The 17,427-nt window shown below is 37.7% G+C and overlaps 1 protein-coding gene across 15 annotated transcripts in view; it reads right to left on the bottom strand.

Moving 5' to 3' along the window:
• Positions 1-17,427, bottom strand: part of rbfox3a (RNA binding fox-1 homolog 3a) — a 1,578,835-nt gene that overhangs the window by 52,981 nt on the left and 1,508,427 nt on the right. For all 15 annotated transcript variants that reach the window (XM_063074393.1, XM_063074392.1, XM_063074398.1 and 12 more), the window contains 2 exons: positions 15,287-15,347; positions 7,212-7,265 (listed from right to left, as the gene is read on the bottom strand). In XM_063074393.1, the coding sequence (XP_062930463.1) occupies positions 7,212-7,265; positions 15,287-15,347 (115 nt within the window). The remainder of the gene's footprint in view (positions 1-7,211; positions 7,266-15,286; positions 15,348-17,427) is intronic.

Raw genomic sequence — 17,427 nt, 5'->3', positions numbered from 1 at the left:
ATAAATAAAAATAAACTTCAGCTTTCCAGCCGAGAAAACTGAGTTAACTGATTCTTGGTGTCATATTAAAATCATTTGGTGCTGTTATCCTTCACCTTAATAGCTTTCCTAAATGGAGCATTCACTGTGCAGTAAACATCACTACAGAAAATGGAAGAAATATGATCAGTTTTCCCTTGAGCCTGGGATAACTTGAAAGAAGTCACCATTAAGAGGAAGGCAGCAGTTTGCGTGCACTGATAAATGGCCTAGTGCTTGTTTAAGCAAAATTCAATATCCTGGGTTTTGGAGGAAGTACTGCAACCTAACCTGTAGCCATCATGAAAAAGGGAACTTCTTTTCAACTTTCTGTAGAGCCAGGAAGATTGGAGTGTTCCCTCACTTCTCCTAGCTCTCTTGATTTATCGCAGCCTGCTGCCCACAGATATCTCAACCTTTCTTTCCCTGTGACTCCCACATTCTTTACACAACTAAGAACAAGTTGTGGCATGTCTGTTATCCCAGTATTCAAATGATTTGTATATGTTGACCGATACTTCCCTTCTCAATCTTTACAAAGCTGACCATCGCTGGGTAATGAATACCGGACTTTTGGACATCCATTACATATGAACAAGCTCCCAAAATATTATTAAATTCCAAAGTATGATCTTTAATACATATATTCATTCCTACAAATGACCGAACTCGTTTCATTTCACTCTCTACTTTTAGTAATTATTTTTTCTTATCAGCACTTTTGATGCCATTCATTACAATACCGTAGAAGTCTGGTTATCATATCAAATGTCTTTTTGAGTATTTTCTGACAAGGACAAAATTGACTAAAGTAGTTCTGTCAAAATAGAATCCGTTCGTTACTCAGGGACGGCCCTTAATGCATGTTAGTTTTGTGGTTTTAGAAGAATGTCTTCCCATGTTTAAGGGTTTATGTAAATATGAGGTATTATGGATGATGTAAAAAATCAGAAACTTATGAAAACACTCAGCAGATCAGGCAGCAGCCATGGAGAGAGAAAAATGGCATTTCAATATTTCAAGTCAATGGCATCCCTTCAGAATCAATCAGTCACTTGAAAAGATTTATTTTGGAAATTAACCACCTTAAACGTAAAACAATTTAAGGTAGTTAATTTCTGAATTAAATGTTTTTATTTTATTCTTCTGATATCTGCTAACTCTAATTTTCAGAGTATGACCTTGTGAAGATGGCTATAGGAGACCATTTGGCTCTGACCATTCCGCAAAACTGTTTATCCTATGCAAATATTGAATGGTTACTTTTAATCAGGTGCACATCATGAGAAATAGAGAACCTAAGGTTGCACATTGAATATATACATTTAATATTTAAAATTGTGACCACTTTAAAGGATTAGATCAGTATATTTTGAAATTGTTAAAAGCTACTATTTTGAGTAATCTTGATGTGGATTTCGTTCTGTGTGGCAGTAGATTTTACACTGAATGTGTCACATTGAGTTCAGCTCACATCAGCTGGACCAACTGATCCAATCCTTAAATTCATTTTAATGCCTCTGTTTCTGGCAACCTTGAAACAGCTACAGCAGTCAAAACTATTTCTGTGAGTCAATCACACAGATTAAAAGCAATTTAAACAAAGAGCGAAACATTTCACACATGAAGAGTTCCATACACGCATCTTGCGGGCACTAGCACATTTGTACAGGCAGAACTTCGTTTCCAGCTTTCCCAGAATTTGCATAACTCCTTAAGTCAGCCGATAAGATGAGTGCTTTAAATTTTTAACTCTCTTTTTTGAATTTCCATTCCAAATTCTTTCTACAAGGAGATTCGTTTAGAGTGCCTACTCTAAGAAATGGTCCTGGGTTTCCCCAGCTATCTTGGCTTCATGCTTCTTTGCCTCTGCCTTGTCTCTTCATGGGAAAGTTTGCTTGCAGATGCTTTTCAAATACGTGTACGTCATCCCCAATGTCAAATAAAGGACTCATGATTAAAATGCATTTCATAAGCTTACAATATTCCTATGTCCTTTTTAGTCAATGATCCACAATTTTTAAGTATAATTGATGTCATAATGAAGAGTAATGCAGCAGCAAATTTTGAAACAGCAAGATGCAGCAAAAAGCAAGGACCAAATAATATGCTTTTTCTGTACTTTTGAGATTTGATAGCTGGAAATCTCCCATTGAAATAGTGTTTTGCAACCTTTATATTTCTACTTGACAAGGAAGGTGATACATCTGTTTAACACCACTTAAAAGATGGGACTCTTCAAAAATGCCGTGGATTGTCAATTCGGTTTTGTCTGCCTTTGCCCTGGACTGGAGTAAGGCTCTTGGTATTGACCTCATGATTTTGTTGCTGAGATCACTATTACTAGTGAGCGGCTTCAAAGTCTTTGACCTATCAACCCGACCTACTCAGGACACACCTGATTGCGACCTCCAGAGTTTGGAGGCCAGGGCAAGGGCACATCTTAGCATATGGTTCAATCACCATTGCGGATAAATTGCTGGAACCCGTTTGCCTCAGCACAGCAGAACTTTGCCTTAGAGTGCCTCAAACCCCTCAGGCTCCTTGGATTCCAAATTCTAACTTGGAAATATTCTTTTCTTTTCCCTCCCTGGAAGAAGGCCCCATGTATCATATGACCGCATGGACGCTGGCGTGCCTCTTTTCCATCAGTATGTTGAGGAAACACTCTATCCTGGCATCTGCTGAAGGGTAAGTGTGAAAAAAACACGTCTGGTTAGGAATTCCTTATTCTTTGCTGTAGCTTGCTGGTTAATGGTGGTAAGAAGTTCAATCTTTTATAGGCAGCGTAGAAAGACCAGAAATTTGGCACATAAAGTCTGAAATTGAGCACCACAGATTTTCTTTAGGAACAAAAAGAATCACTATGGGATCAGGCCTCAGTGATTTGACCATCTCTGGAGATGTAAAAGCAACAAAAAAGGTACCTATGTATTACACTAACCCATCACCCTTCAATTTCTCTAACAATGTTTAAAATCCTCATTAAACTAGTGCACCTGTCCTAATCATGGTAATATAATTGGGCCAAAATCAAAGCGATCCAAAGGCGCCTTGGCCCCTGTATCTGGAGATGGCAGAATGCTGTTTCGGTGTAGCCTAACGTGAGGAGTTAACAGCTTGGGATCCAACACACATTTTGATGATGGACTATCGCATCTTTCACATCAAGCACTGTTTATATTTCCCTCTGGCACTGAACTGACAAGTTCATGCATTAGCAGAAACGTGTACTGACCAGGGTACTAACGACTGTACATGTGTTGGGTGTTCTGGCCTCCAATAACACTTTGAGCACCACTGATTCTGCATGGAAGTATTCAGCTTATGGTGCATTCTGTATGTGTCTGCAACATATGGAGAAACTAATGCTTGCAGTTAATGTGTATTGTGCAATTAAGGTAATGTTAGTCAGTGTAGCTGAAATCACCGGATTGATGCTGATCAATCCCATTTATCTCAGTATTGCACAGGAGGTATATTTCAACCTTACACTCTGTCCTATTGTTGGGGACTTATTGTTCCAGACATTCTCATTCTCAATTTTGTTTTTATCTGTTTTCAGGGTAGAATTGTTTGGAAGGGAACACACTCAATCACAATTACCTCATTGCAACCAATAATAAATGAATGAGCTATTACAGCTGTGCTGATTATTCAATTAAAATGCTAATCAACAGAAGATTAAACAGTGGATTAATCATCTTCTCTTTGAATCAGTCACACATTTGATCTGATATTGTTCTATGGAAGATGGCTGACATTAGTGTAACAGAAATAAAGAGCAACCTTTCCAATGTACTTTCAGCATTGGGTTAATTGACTAATTGATAACATACTGCACAATAATTATTGGTCCAAATGTTTAGTTAATCTTCCACTATTACAGATGAACCAGTACACAGCTGGACAATAATGGGCTCATGTGGGATAATGGGCATAAAGGGAGACACCATTACAGAATACATAAAACTGTTAGGTTTATGTGAGAAAGGGGTAAAAAGGAAAGAATTGGGCATACTATGCTTAATCATTCCTTATATCTTGTTGGGAAACATCATTCTGAGTTGTGTAGGTTCTGTCATCATTATGAAACAGTTGGACACATACTATTAGAGTGTGAAGCACATAAGGTTGAAATAAATCAAATGCAGGCTTCAATACCATCTTTGGGAGTTGATCGTTTTCATTTAAAAACTTAAATATTAAATTATGGGAGTGACTTTAATTTAAGTCACAGTATTGTCTTTCACTACTTACAATCTGCGGGGCTTTTTGGGGTCATTTAGCTTTCATTTGTAAAAGAAGTAGTAAGGGTTGTATTCCCAATTCTCTGCACCACACTCTAGTCCATTTGGTGGTGGTAATGCAATTTAAGTTGGACTGCGAACTGCCATTAAATGTCAGAAGAAGCTAGGCAATAGTAATGAGAACAGATTGATCAGATCTGGGGAGGGGGAGTGGCATTAGAGGTTGAACTCAGCAACCCTGAGTCATGGAGAGGAAAGCCCTCACCTTCACTGTACTGTACAACCATTTGTACACATTGTCATTGGGCTAGATCGTTATGAGTGAGTAGATAAGTAGCCCAGTGTCACGTACTGTCAAGACTCTCAAAGTAATTGGACAAGGTAGTGGAAGACAAATTGCATGCTTCGTTATCCAACAAGGAATCAATGCCTGATGGACAGCAGACAAGCAGAAATATTGGCAAAAGAAGTATGAAAGAAAGGGGTATTTGACCAAGGTCCCCACTTCTGACTCTGTTGGAAGCATCAAAATGCAGCAACATCCCCTTAAGTTAGGGTTAGTCAACGTTTAGTATTGAGTGAAAGTTAGTCTGAGGTTGCCGAAAGCACCTCTGGAAACAAACCTCAGCAAGTAATCAGAGAGTAGAGTAACCAGTTAAAGTTCCCTCAGGTAGATAATTCTAGCAACACAGTAAGTGTGATCAAAAGGATTTTCTAAGAGATATTGACAAGCAGAACATTTTAGGGATGCATCTCCAAAGTTGCTGCAAATTCAGCAACTGCAGAATATCTTACCACTTAAAGGTGCATTGGTCTGGTTAATTTAAGTACAAGAACTTCTTCTCTCAATATATCTTTAGAGAGGATCCCTGATACTTCTGTAGTTATCTACATCCCTTCAAAATGTCTTAAAGTGATACACAAACTAACTCATAAAACCGGAGACGCAAAAGTGGAAGCCCATTTATGGCTAACTGCAAACAATAAAAGCATATTTATATAGCCTATTAAACATGGGAAAACCTCCTAAGAAACATTACTGAAGCTTTATCAAAACAAAATCTGCTCCAAGCTACAAGGAGTATTAGGACAGAAAACTACTCACACACAAAAAGACAAACAGCATTGAATCATCATCTTTAAGGAGGGCAGAGAAGTAAAAAAAGGTTTGGAAATGAATTCTAAATTCAGCCCTGAGGCTACAGAATGTGCTGTCACCAGCAGTGGACTGATTAACAGCACTGAAGAGGGCAAAACTGGGGGAACTGGAGATACCTTGGAGAGATGAAGGACTGAAGGATGTTGGAGAGATATAATGAAGGATGAAGCTATGGGGAGAATTGAAAACAAATCCAAGGATTAGAATTATGAAGTTGCTTAATTAATGTACATTAGTTAACATTAGGGAACTATGAAAGTGGAGTTAGCAACAAGGGGATGTAAATTATATATAAATGAATTTGACATTTCCACTGAATAATTCCTTACTAGAGATGAGCTCCCAAGATTTTCAATGACAGGTTTTGACAGGCAGATTTGTTCTCCTTGAGATTTTATACAGGCAACAGTGGTCAAGTCTTAAACAGCTAGATAATGGCACTGAAGATATAAATTGAACCCCACCATAGCAACTGGAGATATAAATTCTAATAATTAAATAATTATATAATTAAAAAGTAGACAGGTTACAATGAAATTATCCGAATGTAATAAAATCTCATCTGTTCTGGATTATATATGACTCCAAACACACCTAAATGGTTAACTACTGAATTCATACGGGAACTAGTAAAGGTCAATAAATGACCTTGCCAGCAACCACCAATTTTGCCTGAACAAATAAATAAAAAGAATAAATGTGTCTGGAGAAATGGCTTCAAATGGACTTTACCCACTGCACCGAGATCTTCAGAAAAGAAATGTTCTCTGTTGATATTTTATTCAATTTTAACATGATTTTTACAAGAAATTCTTAAAAAAGATGAAGTAATTAAAATAGAGATGATTTTATTCTTTATCCTATATTGCCCACCAAGTGGATCATACATTTTGTAAGCTGGTTAAGAATTCAATAATATTTGAACATCGTTGCGGTGATCTGCTTTCAAATAACCCGACTTTCAAAGTACCTCCTGCATGCAAGGATCGGTCGGTGCTTCATTTTGAATTCATGGAACTATCTGAAAGTCGACAAGCAGATCATTGGATGCTGGTTACAGCAGGTTTAAAAGCTATACTCAGGAGTTTTTAAATCAATTTCTAACTGTGAGAAGGCTTCAGTAAGCAAAACAAGGAGATATTTATGTAAAATATTCGGCGGAAAATTGGACTATGCGGGGCAGAAGAAAAGGGATATAGTCCGTTTAAACAGGTTACTGGTCCATTTGTCATTGTGCTGAGGCAGATTTGTCTGTAATAAAACTAAGCCTGGGGATGAATGAAGGGAGACTTACTTGTCATTGCCTTTGGATTTACTGTAACTGATAGCACTGAATTCCAGGATAGAGAGCCTGCTGATAAACAGTGATTAATTACTGTCTATCCAGTTTATTTCTTTTGAAAGTATATTAAATCCTTCTATAATTATTTGTGAATATATCCAAAGAATGTGGCCAGGCAAAGACGGCTATTTACTGCCTCTCCAGGGAATGCAGAACATATGCCAGTGTTTAGACTTGGCAAACTGCAGCAGTACGGTTAGGGAAGAGTAAAGATTTGTGGTAAATTAATCAAGTGAGCTCGACAGACTGCCTTGCTTTGAAGCGAAGGCGGCATCCATTAGAGATGATTTGGTACAAAATCAGGAAAAGGAAATAAAAATGAAAAATGAGCTCTTTTTGTCACCTACTTTCATTTCAATCATTCTGTTTCTTCTTTTCATACTGCTTTCCTGCAAGTTTCTTTATTGCTTTCACTTATTTTCTGACTTGTAAAATTATTTACCTGCATAAAACTCTGGGCCGTAGACAGCTCCGACGACTGGATTTAATTTCCAGCCTGAAAGAAGAGACAGGTCTGATGTGAAACAGCTTTGCAGTGGCAAACTTCATTCATCATAGCTAACCCCAGTGCTTAGCGCTTGCATTCATTCACAACTGAATAACCACTTCTACACACCCAGGGCTGCTAATTACAATGGTGATGTAGCTTTGTGTTTGTATTTATCTATTTTTTGGAATACATAATCTATGTAGCTCAAAAAAGTTAAACAGCTCTGAAGACAAATAGAGGAGGAGATTTAGGAAAATAACAGTTAAGTTAACAAGATAAAATAAAAATGAGTATAAACACATGAAGGTCATTTAGGAAAGGGGTTCCCAACCTGGGCTCCATGGACCCCTTGCTTAATAGTATTGGTCCATGGTATAAAAAAGGTTGGGAACCCCTAATTTAGAAGAAAACTATAAATCTTTAACACACAAGTATGAACACAGCCATTTATAGCTACTACATAACACAAACTTAGTTCCAACTTCAGCACATGACCCTTTGTTCTGGATGTCTGCTCTGCTCCCATTTCATTTACTGTGTATACATTTAACCTGAACCAATACCTATCAGGGGGGAGGTGGCCTCTGTTCACTCGTTGCTGCAAAGCCATCAAACCCTTTTCTTAAATGGGATGTTCTATAAATTTTAAAAAAGCAGAGAGTATCTCTTTACCTCTCCATGGAGACAATAGGGAGTGTTTAAACATTATTGCAACAGTATTTATTTAAAACAGAATCAATCTGCTTTTCAATTAGCCATGAAAGAAAATTGACCCGAATATTTCATTATTATTGAAAGCGCAGGGCAAGCCATGACATTAATATCCAACTGTTATTTTTAATGCATTTAAAATAATGCTGATCTGAAACTGCACATAGATAAGCGAAGAAAATGAAAACTCTCGATGCTGGCACATTTCAATGGAGTAACTAATTTTGATTAATAAGATTAAAATTAAAAACACTTTTAAGGAAAATTGCAGAATCATAATATAAACTGCATGTGTAAGGAAAACTACTTGCAACACAAACACATTGGTGAAATAAAGTGCAACTGTCCACAGCTAACACGAATGCTAATGTCAAATATCCTGCATGCAATGTTTTTGCTGCACTGGCTAATTGAAAAAGTGTTATATTTCTGTGTGATTTATCTTAACAATTACTGAGGAATTTCAGCAGCAAAATTGATATAAAATTATATGATGTATCATGTACTATATCATTTACATGCTTAAATTTGAGCTGTAAGAAGAAATTTAGTTTTATTAGTAAGAAACAGTAAAGTGATTATAATTTAATGGATTCTTCAAACCATTGAAATTCTGAATTAGTATAATTCCCTTAATACATTCAAGACACCCAATAGATAACTAAACTCTTAGTTAGGTATTTGGATGCAACTCCTAAATACGTAATTAAAATATATTTTATGAATCAGCTGTTGAGCTTTTTAAATGCAACAATCTAAGCAACATATACAATTTTTTGTTTTCAGCTGGCAATTTTTGCTTGTGATAAACTCTTCAATAAGATTAAATTCTCTTGCAAAAATCAGCATCTCAGCACCAATTTTCTGATATTCTAAGCTATTTGATACTTGATTCAAATGGAGAGACCAAAATTTAGAGATGAAGGCATTATGTTTCCAGTTGACTATGTTCCTTCGCATTATATCAATCGAAGCATGGTGACGATTACACCTCAAAGTCAATCCTACCACTTGCTTCGAACGAAACAAACAAAAAGATAACTGTTTGTCTACCAGGATATAAGTGAAGGCATTCAAAATTCAGACACTAGCCACTAAGATTCTATTCACAGAACTCAATTTAGAAATATTTAATGAACCTAATTAGGGTGAAACAACAAACTTGAGATTGTTCTAATTTGAATTAATTAATAAGAAAAATATTTTATTATATTTCATGGCATGAAACAACAATGACAAATGGAACGAAATATCATTAATGTTCAAAAGACTCTCTTGTCACTGGTAGCTGGAAGATTGCCAATTATCATAGTTTTCCATTGACAGTGGGAGTGGAAGGGAAGCTTTGGCACTTATTGTGAAGGACTCAGTAATCACAAGTTCTAAAGATCCTGGATTTTCAGGAACTCCTGTTCCACTAGTGTCCTTCAGAAGTTACTGGTTTCAGATTTGTACAGCCCATACAAGGCAATGTTACATTAGTCATGGGGGATATCGATATGCAGGTAGATTGGGAAAATCAGGTTGGTGCTGGATCCCCAGAGAGGGAATTTGTAGAATGCCTATGACATGGCTTTCTAGAGCAGCTTATGGTTGATCCCACTAGGGGAAAAGGCAATTCTGGGCTGGGTGTTGTATAATGAACCAGTTTTGATTATGGAGTTTAAGGTAAAGGAACCCTTAGGAGAAAGTGATCATAATATAATAGAATTCACCCTGCAGTTCAGAAGGAGAAGATACAGACTGCTATATCAGTATTGAAGTGGAGTAAAGGAAACTACAGAGGTATGTGAGAGGAGCTGGCCAAAGTGAATTGGAAAGGGACACTATCAAGGATGATGGTAGAACGGCAATGACAGGAGTTTCTAGAGGCTTTTGGAAGGTGCGGGATAGATACATCCCAAAGATGATTAAGTATTCTAAAGGGTGGGTGAGGCCACCATGTTTGACAAGAGGAGTCAAAGACAGCATAAGAGGAACAGTGAGGGCAAAAATGATATAGCAAATATTAGTGGGAAGTAAGAGGATTGGGAAGATTTTAAAAACCAAGAGAAAGCAACTAAAAAAACACCAAAAGAGAAAAGATTAAATCTGAAGGTAAGCTAGCAATAAAATAAAAGAGGATACCAAAAGTTTTGTTCAGATATACTGTATAAAGAGAAAAAGAGAGGCGAGAATGTATGTTAGGACCGCTGGAAAACGACGCTGGAATGGGGGAACAAATAAATAAAAACTTAATAAGTATTTTACATCAATCTTCACTATGGAAGACACTAGCTGAATGCTAGAAATTCAGAAGTGTTCATTGTCAGAAGTTAGTGTAGTTGTTATTATTAAGGGGAAGGTGCCTGAAGGAGGTCAGATGGTTGATAAGACATCTGGACTACATGGACAACACGCCAGACTTCTGCAAGAGGTAGCTGAAGAGATTATGGAGGCATTAGTAATGATCTTTCAAGGGCCACTAGAGTCTGGAATGGTTCCGGAGAAATGGAAAGTTGTGAATGTCATTCCAAGAAAGGAAGGAGGCAGGAAGCCTGATTTCGGTGGTTAAGAAGATAAGACTATAAGACCATAAGACATAGGAGCAGAATTAGGCCATCTGGCCCATCAAGTCTGCTCCACCATTCGATAATGGCTGATCCTTTTTTCTATCTCCTCCTCAACCCCAGTTCCCGGCCTTCTCCCCATAACCTTTGATGCCCATGTCCAATCAAGAACCTATCAATCTTTGCCTTAAATACACCCAACGACCTGGCCTCCACAGCTGCATGTGGCAACAAATTCACCACCCTTTCGCTAAAGAAATTTCTCCACATCTCTGTTTCGAAAGGGCGCCCCTCTATCCTGAGGCTATGCACACTTGTCCTAGACTGTCCAAGATGTTGGAGTCCATTATTAAAGAAGAGTTTTCAGGTTACTTGGAGGGGCGTGATAAAATAGGCCAAAGTCAGAATGGTTTCCTTAAGGGGAAATCTTGTCTGACAAACTTGTTGGAATTCTTTGAGGAAATAACAAGCAGGATAGACAAAAGAAAGTCAATGGATGCCATTTACTTAGATTTTTAGAAGGCCTTTATCAAGGTGATGCACATGAGACTAGCTAAAAAGATAAGAGCCCATGGTATTACAGGAAAGATAATAGCATGAATAGAAGACTGGCTGAGTGGCAGGAGGCAAGGAATGGGAATAAATGGGGCCTGTTCTGACTGGTTGCCGTTGACTAGTGGTGTTCTGCAGGGGTTGGTATTGGGATTGGCTCTTTTCACATTATACGTCAACAATTTGGATGATGAAATTGATGGCTTTATGTCCAAGTTTGCAGATGATACCATGATAGGTTGAAGGGCAGGTAATGTTAAGAAAGTGTGATGCTTGCGATGGACTTAGACAGAGTGGGAGAATGGACAAAGAATTGGCGAATGGAGTATAGTGTAGGAAGTATATGGTCATGCACTTTGGTAGAAGAAATAAAGACATAGACATTTTCTAAATTGGGAAAAAAATTCAAAAATCAGAGGTGGATTTGGAGCCCTTTGCAGGATTTCATAAAGGTTATCTTGCAGGTTGAGTTGGTGGTAAGGAAGGCAAATGCAATGTTAGCATTCATTTCAAGAGGACTAGACTATAAGAGCAAGGATGTGATGCTGAAGATTTATACGGCATTGATCAGACTGCACTTGGAGTATAATGAGCAGTTTTGGGCCCCTTATCTAAGAAAAGATTTGCTGGCATTGGAGAAGGAGATGTTCCAGGAATGAAAGGGTTAACATATGAGGAGTGCTTGATGGCTCTGGGCCTGTACACAGTAGAGTTTGGAAGAAGAGGGTGGATCTCATTTAAACATACCAAATATTGAACGGCCTACATAGCGTGGATGTGGAGAAGATGTTTGCTACAGAAGGTGACTTGTGACAGGACACACCTTCATAATAGAGGGGCATCCATTTAGAACAGAGACAAGGAGAAATGTCTTCAGCCAGAGTGTGGTGAATTTGTGGAATTCGTTGCCATGGATAGCTGTGGAGGCCAAGAGCGGAGTTTGGGCAGGTTCTTAATTAGTCATGGCATCAAACGTTACAGGAAAAAGGCAGGAGAATAGGGTTGAGGGGGATAATAAATCAGCCATGATGGAATGGTGGTTCAGGCTCAATGGTCGAGTGGCCTAATTCTGCTCCTTTGTCTTACGTCATATGCCGACCTCTATCTGTTACCTCAGCCACTGCTCTGCACTGTAAATAGTTTAAAACACTTTTTATAATGCTGTTTACAATGTAAGTAGATGTTGATATTTGTGTATATGCACATTTTAGTCTAAATCCATACTTTAACTTCTAACGTTATTTTTATATTATTCTTTATTCTTTATAATTGTTGAATATCATTCTTTTTGCATGTCTTGCCAACACACCACAGCAAGTTCCTAATGCATGTTATTTATATGGTGCATAAAGTTGAACCTTTTTTTCCCTCATACTCTACACCTATTTGAAGACATGTTCCAAGCAATTGGAATTGTACTCACTTAAGCACTTTAGACTTCTTTTAACTTAAAATTCCCATGAAAACAACCATTATTATTAAACAGCAAAGCACACATTTTACCTCAAATTTTAAAATTTATTTGCACTATTAGTAAAAAGCAAAACACTGAGAAATTGAACTACTTAAAAATCACTTGTATCATAAAATTACACCATGAGATTATGGTGCACACTCTTAATGCATTCCCTTAATGCATTCCTTTCTCTTTGCTGTTTTATTGACAGCATTAACCATTATTTTAAATAGGCTGACACCTCCTCCAAAGATGTAGAGAGGGGAATTGTGGATGTGCAAGTTAAAACACATCCCAAAGCAGAACTCGTAACACAATTGAAGTTAAACAGCGTTTTTGTTCTCTAATCTCTTTAGTCTGCAAAATATACATTTTCAAGAAAATGATTGGGAAGAAGCAGCAAAAAAAAAGCTCAAGGAGGAACAATTTATTGATTTTAAACGCATGACTTATTTGCTAGAGGGCTTCATGATTGTAAAGAAGGGGAAGTCTCTCAAAGTCAAATGCTTAATCTGATCCCATTTTATGGATTTCACTTGCTTGCTTGCTTCAGCAGTGAGGCTGCATAACTCAAAACTAGACCCCTAAATACATCATGGACTTGTGAAGGAAGCTGCTCTCTCTAGCTGTAGTTACACTGCTAGAGGTCTGGCCATTTCTGCAAAAGCAGTGGAGGTAGGGGCTTAGTGATGACGTGTAGTAGCATTGCTGTTACTGACATGAACCTTTTGCAGGAAACCCAGCAGAAAACCCTCTTCATGCAGATACAAGGGGTGTCAATGTACCAAAGTGACACAGGCTGTTTATTTAGCAGAATGTATTGTTTAGTTTAGTCATTTATTAGTCAATATTGAGAATGATCTTGGTTGTAGATACTTAATCTTGTAGAAACAGTCTCTACAACTAATCTGTTAATTTTCCACACATGAACATACAAGGACTAATCTTTAAATAGATAAACCCAAGCTCCTAATTAATACGAGGAGAGGTTTTATCAGGTATCACTGTCAAAAGTTTAAGAATTAATCCACAACTTCTTTGGAGTTGCTGATAATAATAATAAGGCATCCGTTCGTCTTGTGAGACCATGGATCTGCGCCTGGAAAGTCTTCACTCTCCAGGGCACAGGCCTGGGCAAGGTTGTATGGAAGACTGGCAGTTGCCCATGCTGCAAGTCTCCCTTCTCCACGACACCGATGTTGTCCAAGGGAAGGGGAAGGGCCGATACAGCTTGGCACCAGTGTTGTCGCAGAGCACTGTGTGGTTAAGTGCCTTGCTCAAGGACAGAACACGTTGCCTTGGCTGGGGCTCGAACTCACAACCTTCAGATCGCTGGTCAAATGCCTTAACCACTTGGCCACGTGCCAAGGAGTTGTTGATAATCCTTTGGAACATGGCAGTTTAAATAGTTTGGCACAGACTAGATAGACCGAAGGTCTGGTTTCTCTGCTGTATTTTTCTATGGCTCTATGATTTTAATACCCAAAGAGTTTGTGAATTTGTGATTTTTTTTCATTTTGCAGCTAATCACAGTAGCATAGTGCTTTACAGTGCCTGTGACCCAGGAACAATTCCTGCCGCTGTCTGCAGGGAGTTTGTACATTCTCTCCATGACCGCATGCTTTCCTCTGGGTGTGCCGGTTTTCTCCCAAATTCTAAAGATATGTGGGGTTAGTAGGTTAATTGGTCTAATGGGTGGAAATGGGCGTGCACACTCATCAAGCTGGAAAGGCCTGTCACTGTGCTGCTTCTCTAAATAATAAATAAATATAAATATGTATTAAAATTAATTTATGTTCTCATTTTATTTAATAACATTTCTAACATCTATTCTTCTATAAAATCTGATTTTCTTTGTAGGTTTATTGTGAAGGCCTGAAGATAGCAAGCACTGACATGTTAGAACAATATGATCAGGAGTATATCTAATTTGGATATAGTGCAGTTTGATTGTTAACTATGCAACGGACAGTCCCAAGCACAGATGGGAAAAAAAGGAGGTTTGGGCATGGGGCTAGAAGCCCCATCTCTAAAAACCTGGAACTACAGAGTTGCAAACAGAAGCTCCAAAGACCTCATCCCTGGGAGAGGAAGGATACATCAAGATGTTGGGCCACATCTTGGAACAACTTGATGCACTGGCCCAGGACAGAGGGTTCTGGCAAGCTGCTGTTGGCAGCCTACGTCCCGAGTGGGGCTATGGACTTAAGAAGAAGAAGGAGATGTAGTTTAACTGTTATTGCTAAATACTTCTCACAAGTTTGAAAATACCATAATCAAAACGATAACCCATTAACTTGTTGCTGCAGAAACTAATCTGTCAATGTTTAGACCTGTAATTTTCCTTGTACACTTATGCTTGGATATTCAAGGTTAATTTGATATAAAACAGGCAGCTCTTACCTCTGACCATCAACTATTTTTACATTTATTTAGCAAACAGATAATTGAACTATTGCACAGGCCAGAGCTTTTAGCTATGATTCTACCATACTTTCCCATTTTTTAAATAAATCTGTGAAACAAAACCGATTCACTTAATTTGTTTTTGCACCTACATAAACATTGTTTGCCAACGTATGCTCCATGTCTAATTCAAAGTAGAATATTTAGTCTTGATTATACCCTTCACTGAGGTGACTCTATTTTTAATACTATTTCCTAAATCACAATCTGGTTGTATTTATCATTACGGTCAATGTTTTTTTTCCCTGTAAAAATAATTCAATCATTGGGTCAGCATCTGCTGGTTGCCTTACCATTTGTATATTGATTGGGGGTCTTTTTGTTCGTCATTACTCTTGCTGTTGCATTGTTTACCTGTGATTAAACAGTGAAACAAATCACATTCAGGAAATAATAGGACTTTCTTGATGTAAATCATACCATGCTGGATAACCTGCAGTTGATCGCGCACTAAAAAAATTCAAGAACTTTGGAATTATCTCTATTCAGTCATGTGAAATAATAATCTCATATTAATTATTTCACGGAGGACTGTAACAACTTGTGTGAGTCCCATGATCTTGCTGTAGGCACTGTGCATTCTGCAGAACACTGCCAGGTTGTAGCAGCTCATTTGAAGCTAAAGCACTATATATTAATCATGATATATAATCGCATAATATAACAACATCCTTGAAAGAATGTTATTAGCTATAATCCACAGATGGCTTTTGTTGAATTGAGTTTTATCTCTCCATTTAAGCTGTTGTTTGAACCCATAGATTAGTTACAAGCATCCTGATGTCTATGATTGCCTTGACTCTGAATATTAAGTGAACCATCTCAGTAATTGCACTAATACCTATGTTAAAATAGCAGGTAAAAAGCTTCATGTCATTTATTTATATGCAATACTGCACAGTTCATTTTCACCTCATTTCTTTTGGCAGTGTAAGCAAGGCATAGATGACCTGTTCCTTTGATTTGGGACAGCATTGCTTACCAAGATAATGTGTACCAAGAAGGGGCTTGTGATATAAGTATAAATCATGCTCAATTTGTCCTGTGTTGCTTTTCAATTCCATCTTCAGTAAATATTGTCTGTTATATCTGAGTAATACAGTATGTCCAAGTTCTCAGTTCACTCATTGCACTAGTTCATAATCCCAAGATCCCAAATTCCATGATAACCTATTGGATGATAGTTTTGTGGAAACATCTTCCCGTGCTGTGAACCGATGCCCACTTGGGGGGGGGGAAGTAATTCTGCCTTGATTTCATGGTTCACTCATTGTCCCCAATACCAAGACATAACAGGCAAAGACAATGAACCTGAGAAACTTACAAAATGAATCACTAAGACAATGTGAAAAAAACGAAAAGAGATTGAGAGAAGCTTTTAATAGGTCAATTTACATGCCTAGCTCATGTTACAGGAATAAGAGGAATAAGTCCAGTGTTCTAAACAGTCAGCCGAAGTGTGGAAACGTACATACAGTGTTAATACCTGGAGAGTCCACATCTCCATTTTTCAGCATCATTGGCACTTTCTGATATTTGAATAGATTTGGCAACAAATGCTTTAAAATTACAATGTAGGTGTACATAACCTTTGATTTATTGCAATAAATCAATCTTGAAAAACGACTACACCTTTTGATCTGTTAAACTGGCTGGACAACACAGATGAGACATTATTATTTTAAATCTGATTTATAAAGAAACACAATTTCCTCAAATGTACTTTGTTCAAGTCCATCCTGTTAAGTTCATGACAATGATGGTGGTTTCTGTCTTAGTATATAGTTCTGCAATCCTACGCATAATGCATTTGGATTCACATTTATGCAGTTTATTATTGACCTCAATTTTCACCTTTGCAAATGGAAATCCTCAATGATGCTCATTTAGATGCAGCAACTGAATGTGTCATGGTCCATTACAAAATAGTAAAGCCTACTCTCTTTAAATGCAATCCTTCACGGCTTTCCACAACTTATATTTAATTATTAAGATCTGATAGCATTGTACAAAATGAATTAAGGGTTAAAGTCTTAATGACCATATTTCTGTAGTTCTTGTTTCAATTTTTTGGTTAGCATCATTCCTATTATATTCCCTGATCTTTTGATTTTATGCATCATTGATGCCAATTTACTGCTTCAATCCTTTCAAAGAAAGATATCTTGTCTTAGCTGGGATGCAGCTGTTGCCACCTGGGCCAATCTTCATTGTCCACTCACAGTTGCCCTTGAAAAAGCAGTGGTGAGCTCTAGTTTTGAGGTCTGCCAAAATGAATGTGCTCTTACTGGATTGATATGTAGGATGTTCCAGGACTTCAACTTAGCATTGCTGAACAGATGACAGTACATGCTCTAGTCAAACTGTGTGTGACTTGAAAACAATGTTAAGGTTTCCTTGTGCTTGCTCTCTAGTCCTTCTAAATACACAGTTT

The sequence above is a fragment of the Mobula hypostoma genome, chromosome 22 (assembly GCF_963921235.1).
Source record: "Mobula hypostoma chromosome 22, sMobHyp1.1, whole genome shotgun sequence".
In the NCBI taxonomy this organism is placed as follows: Eukaryota; Metazoa; Chordata; class Chondrichthyes; order Myliobatiformes; family Myliobatidae; genus Mobula; species Mobula hypostoma.
The sequence above is the reverse complement of the archived record's forward strand: the minus strand, read 5'-3'. Positions and strand labels throughout refer to the sequence as shown.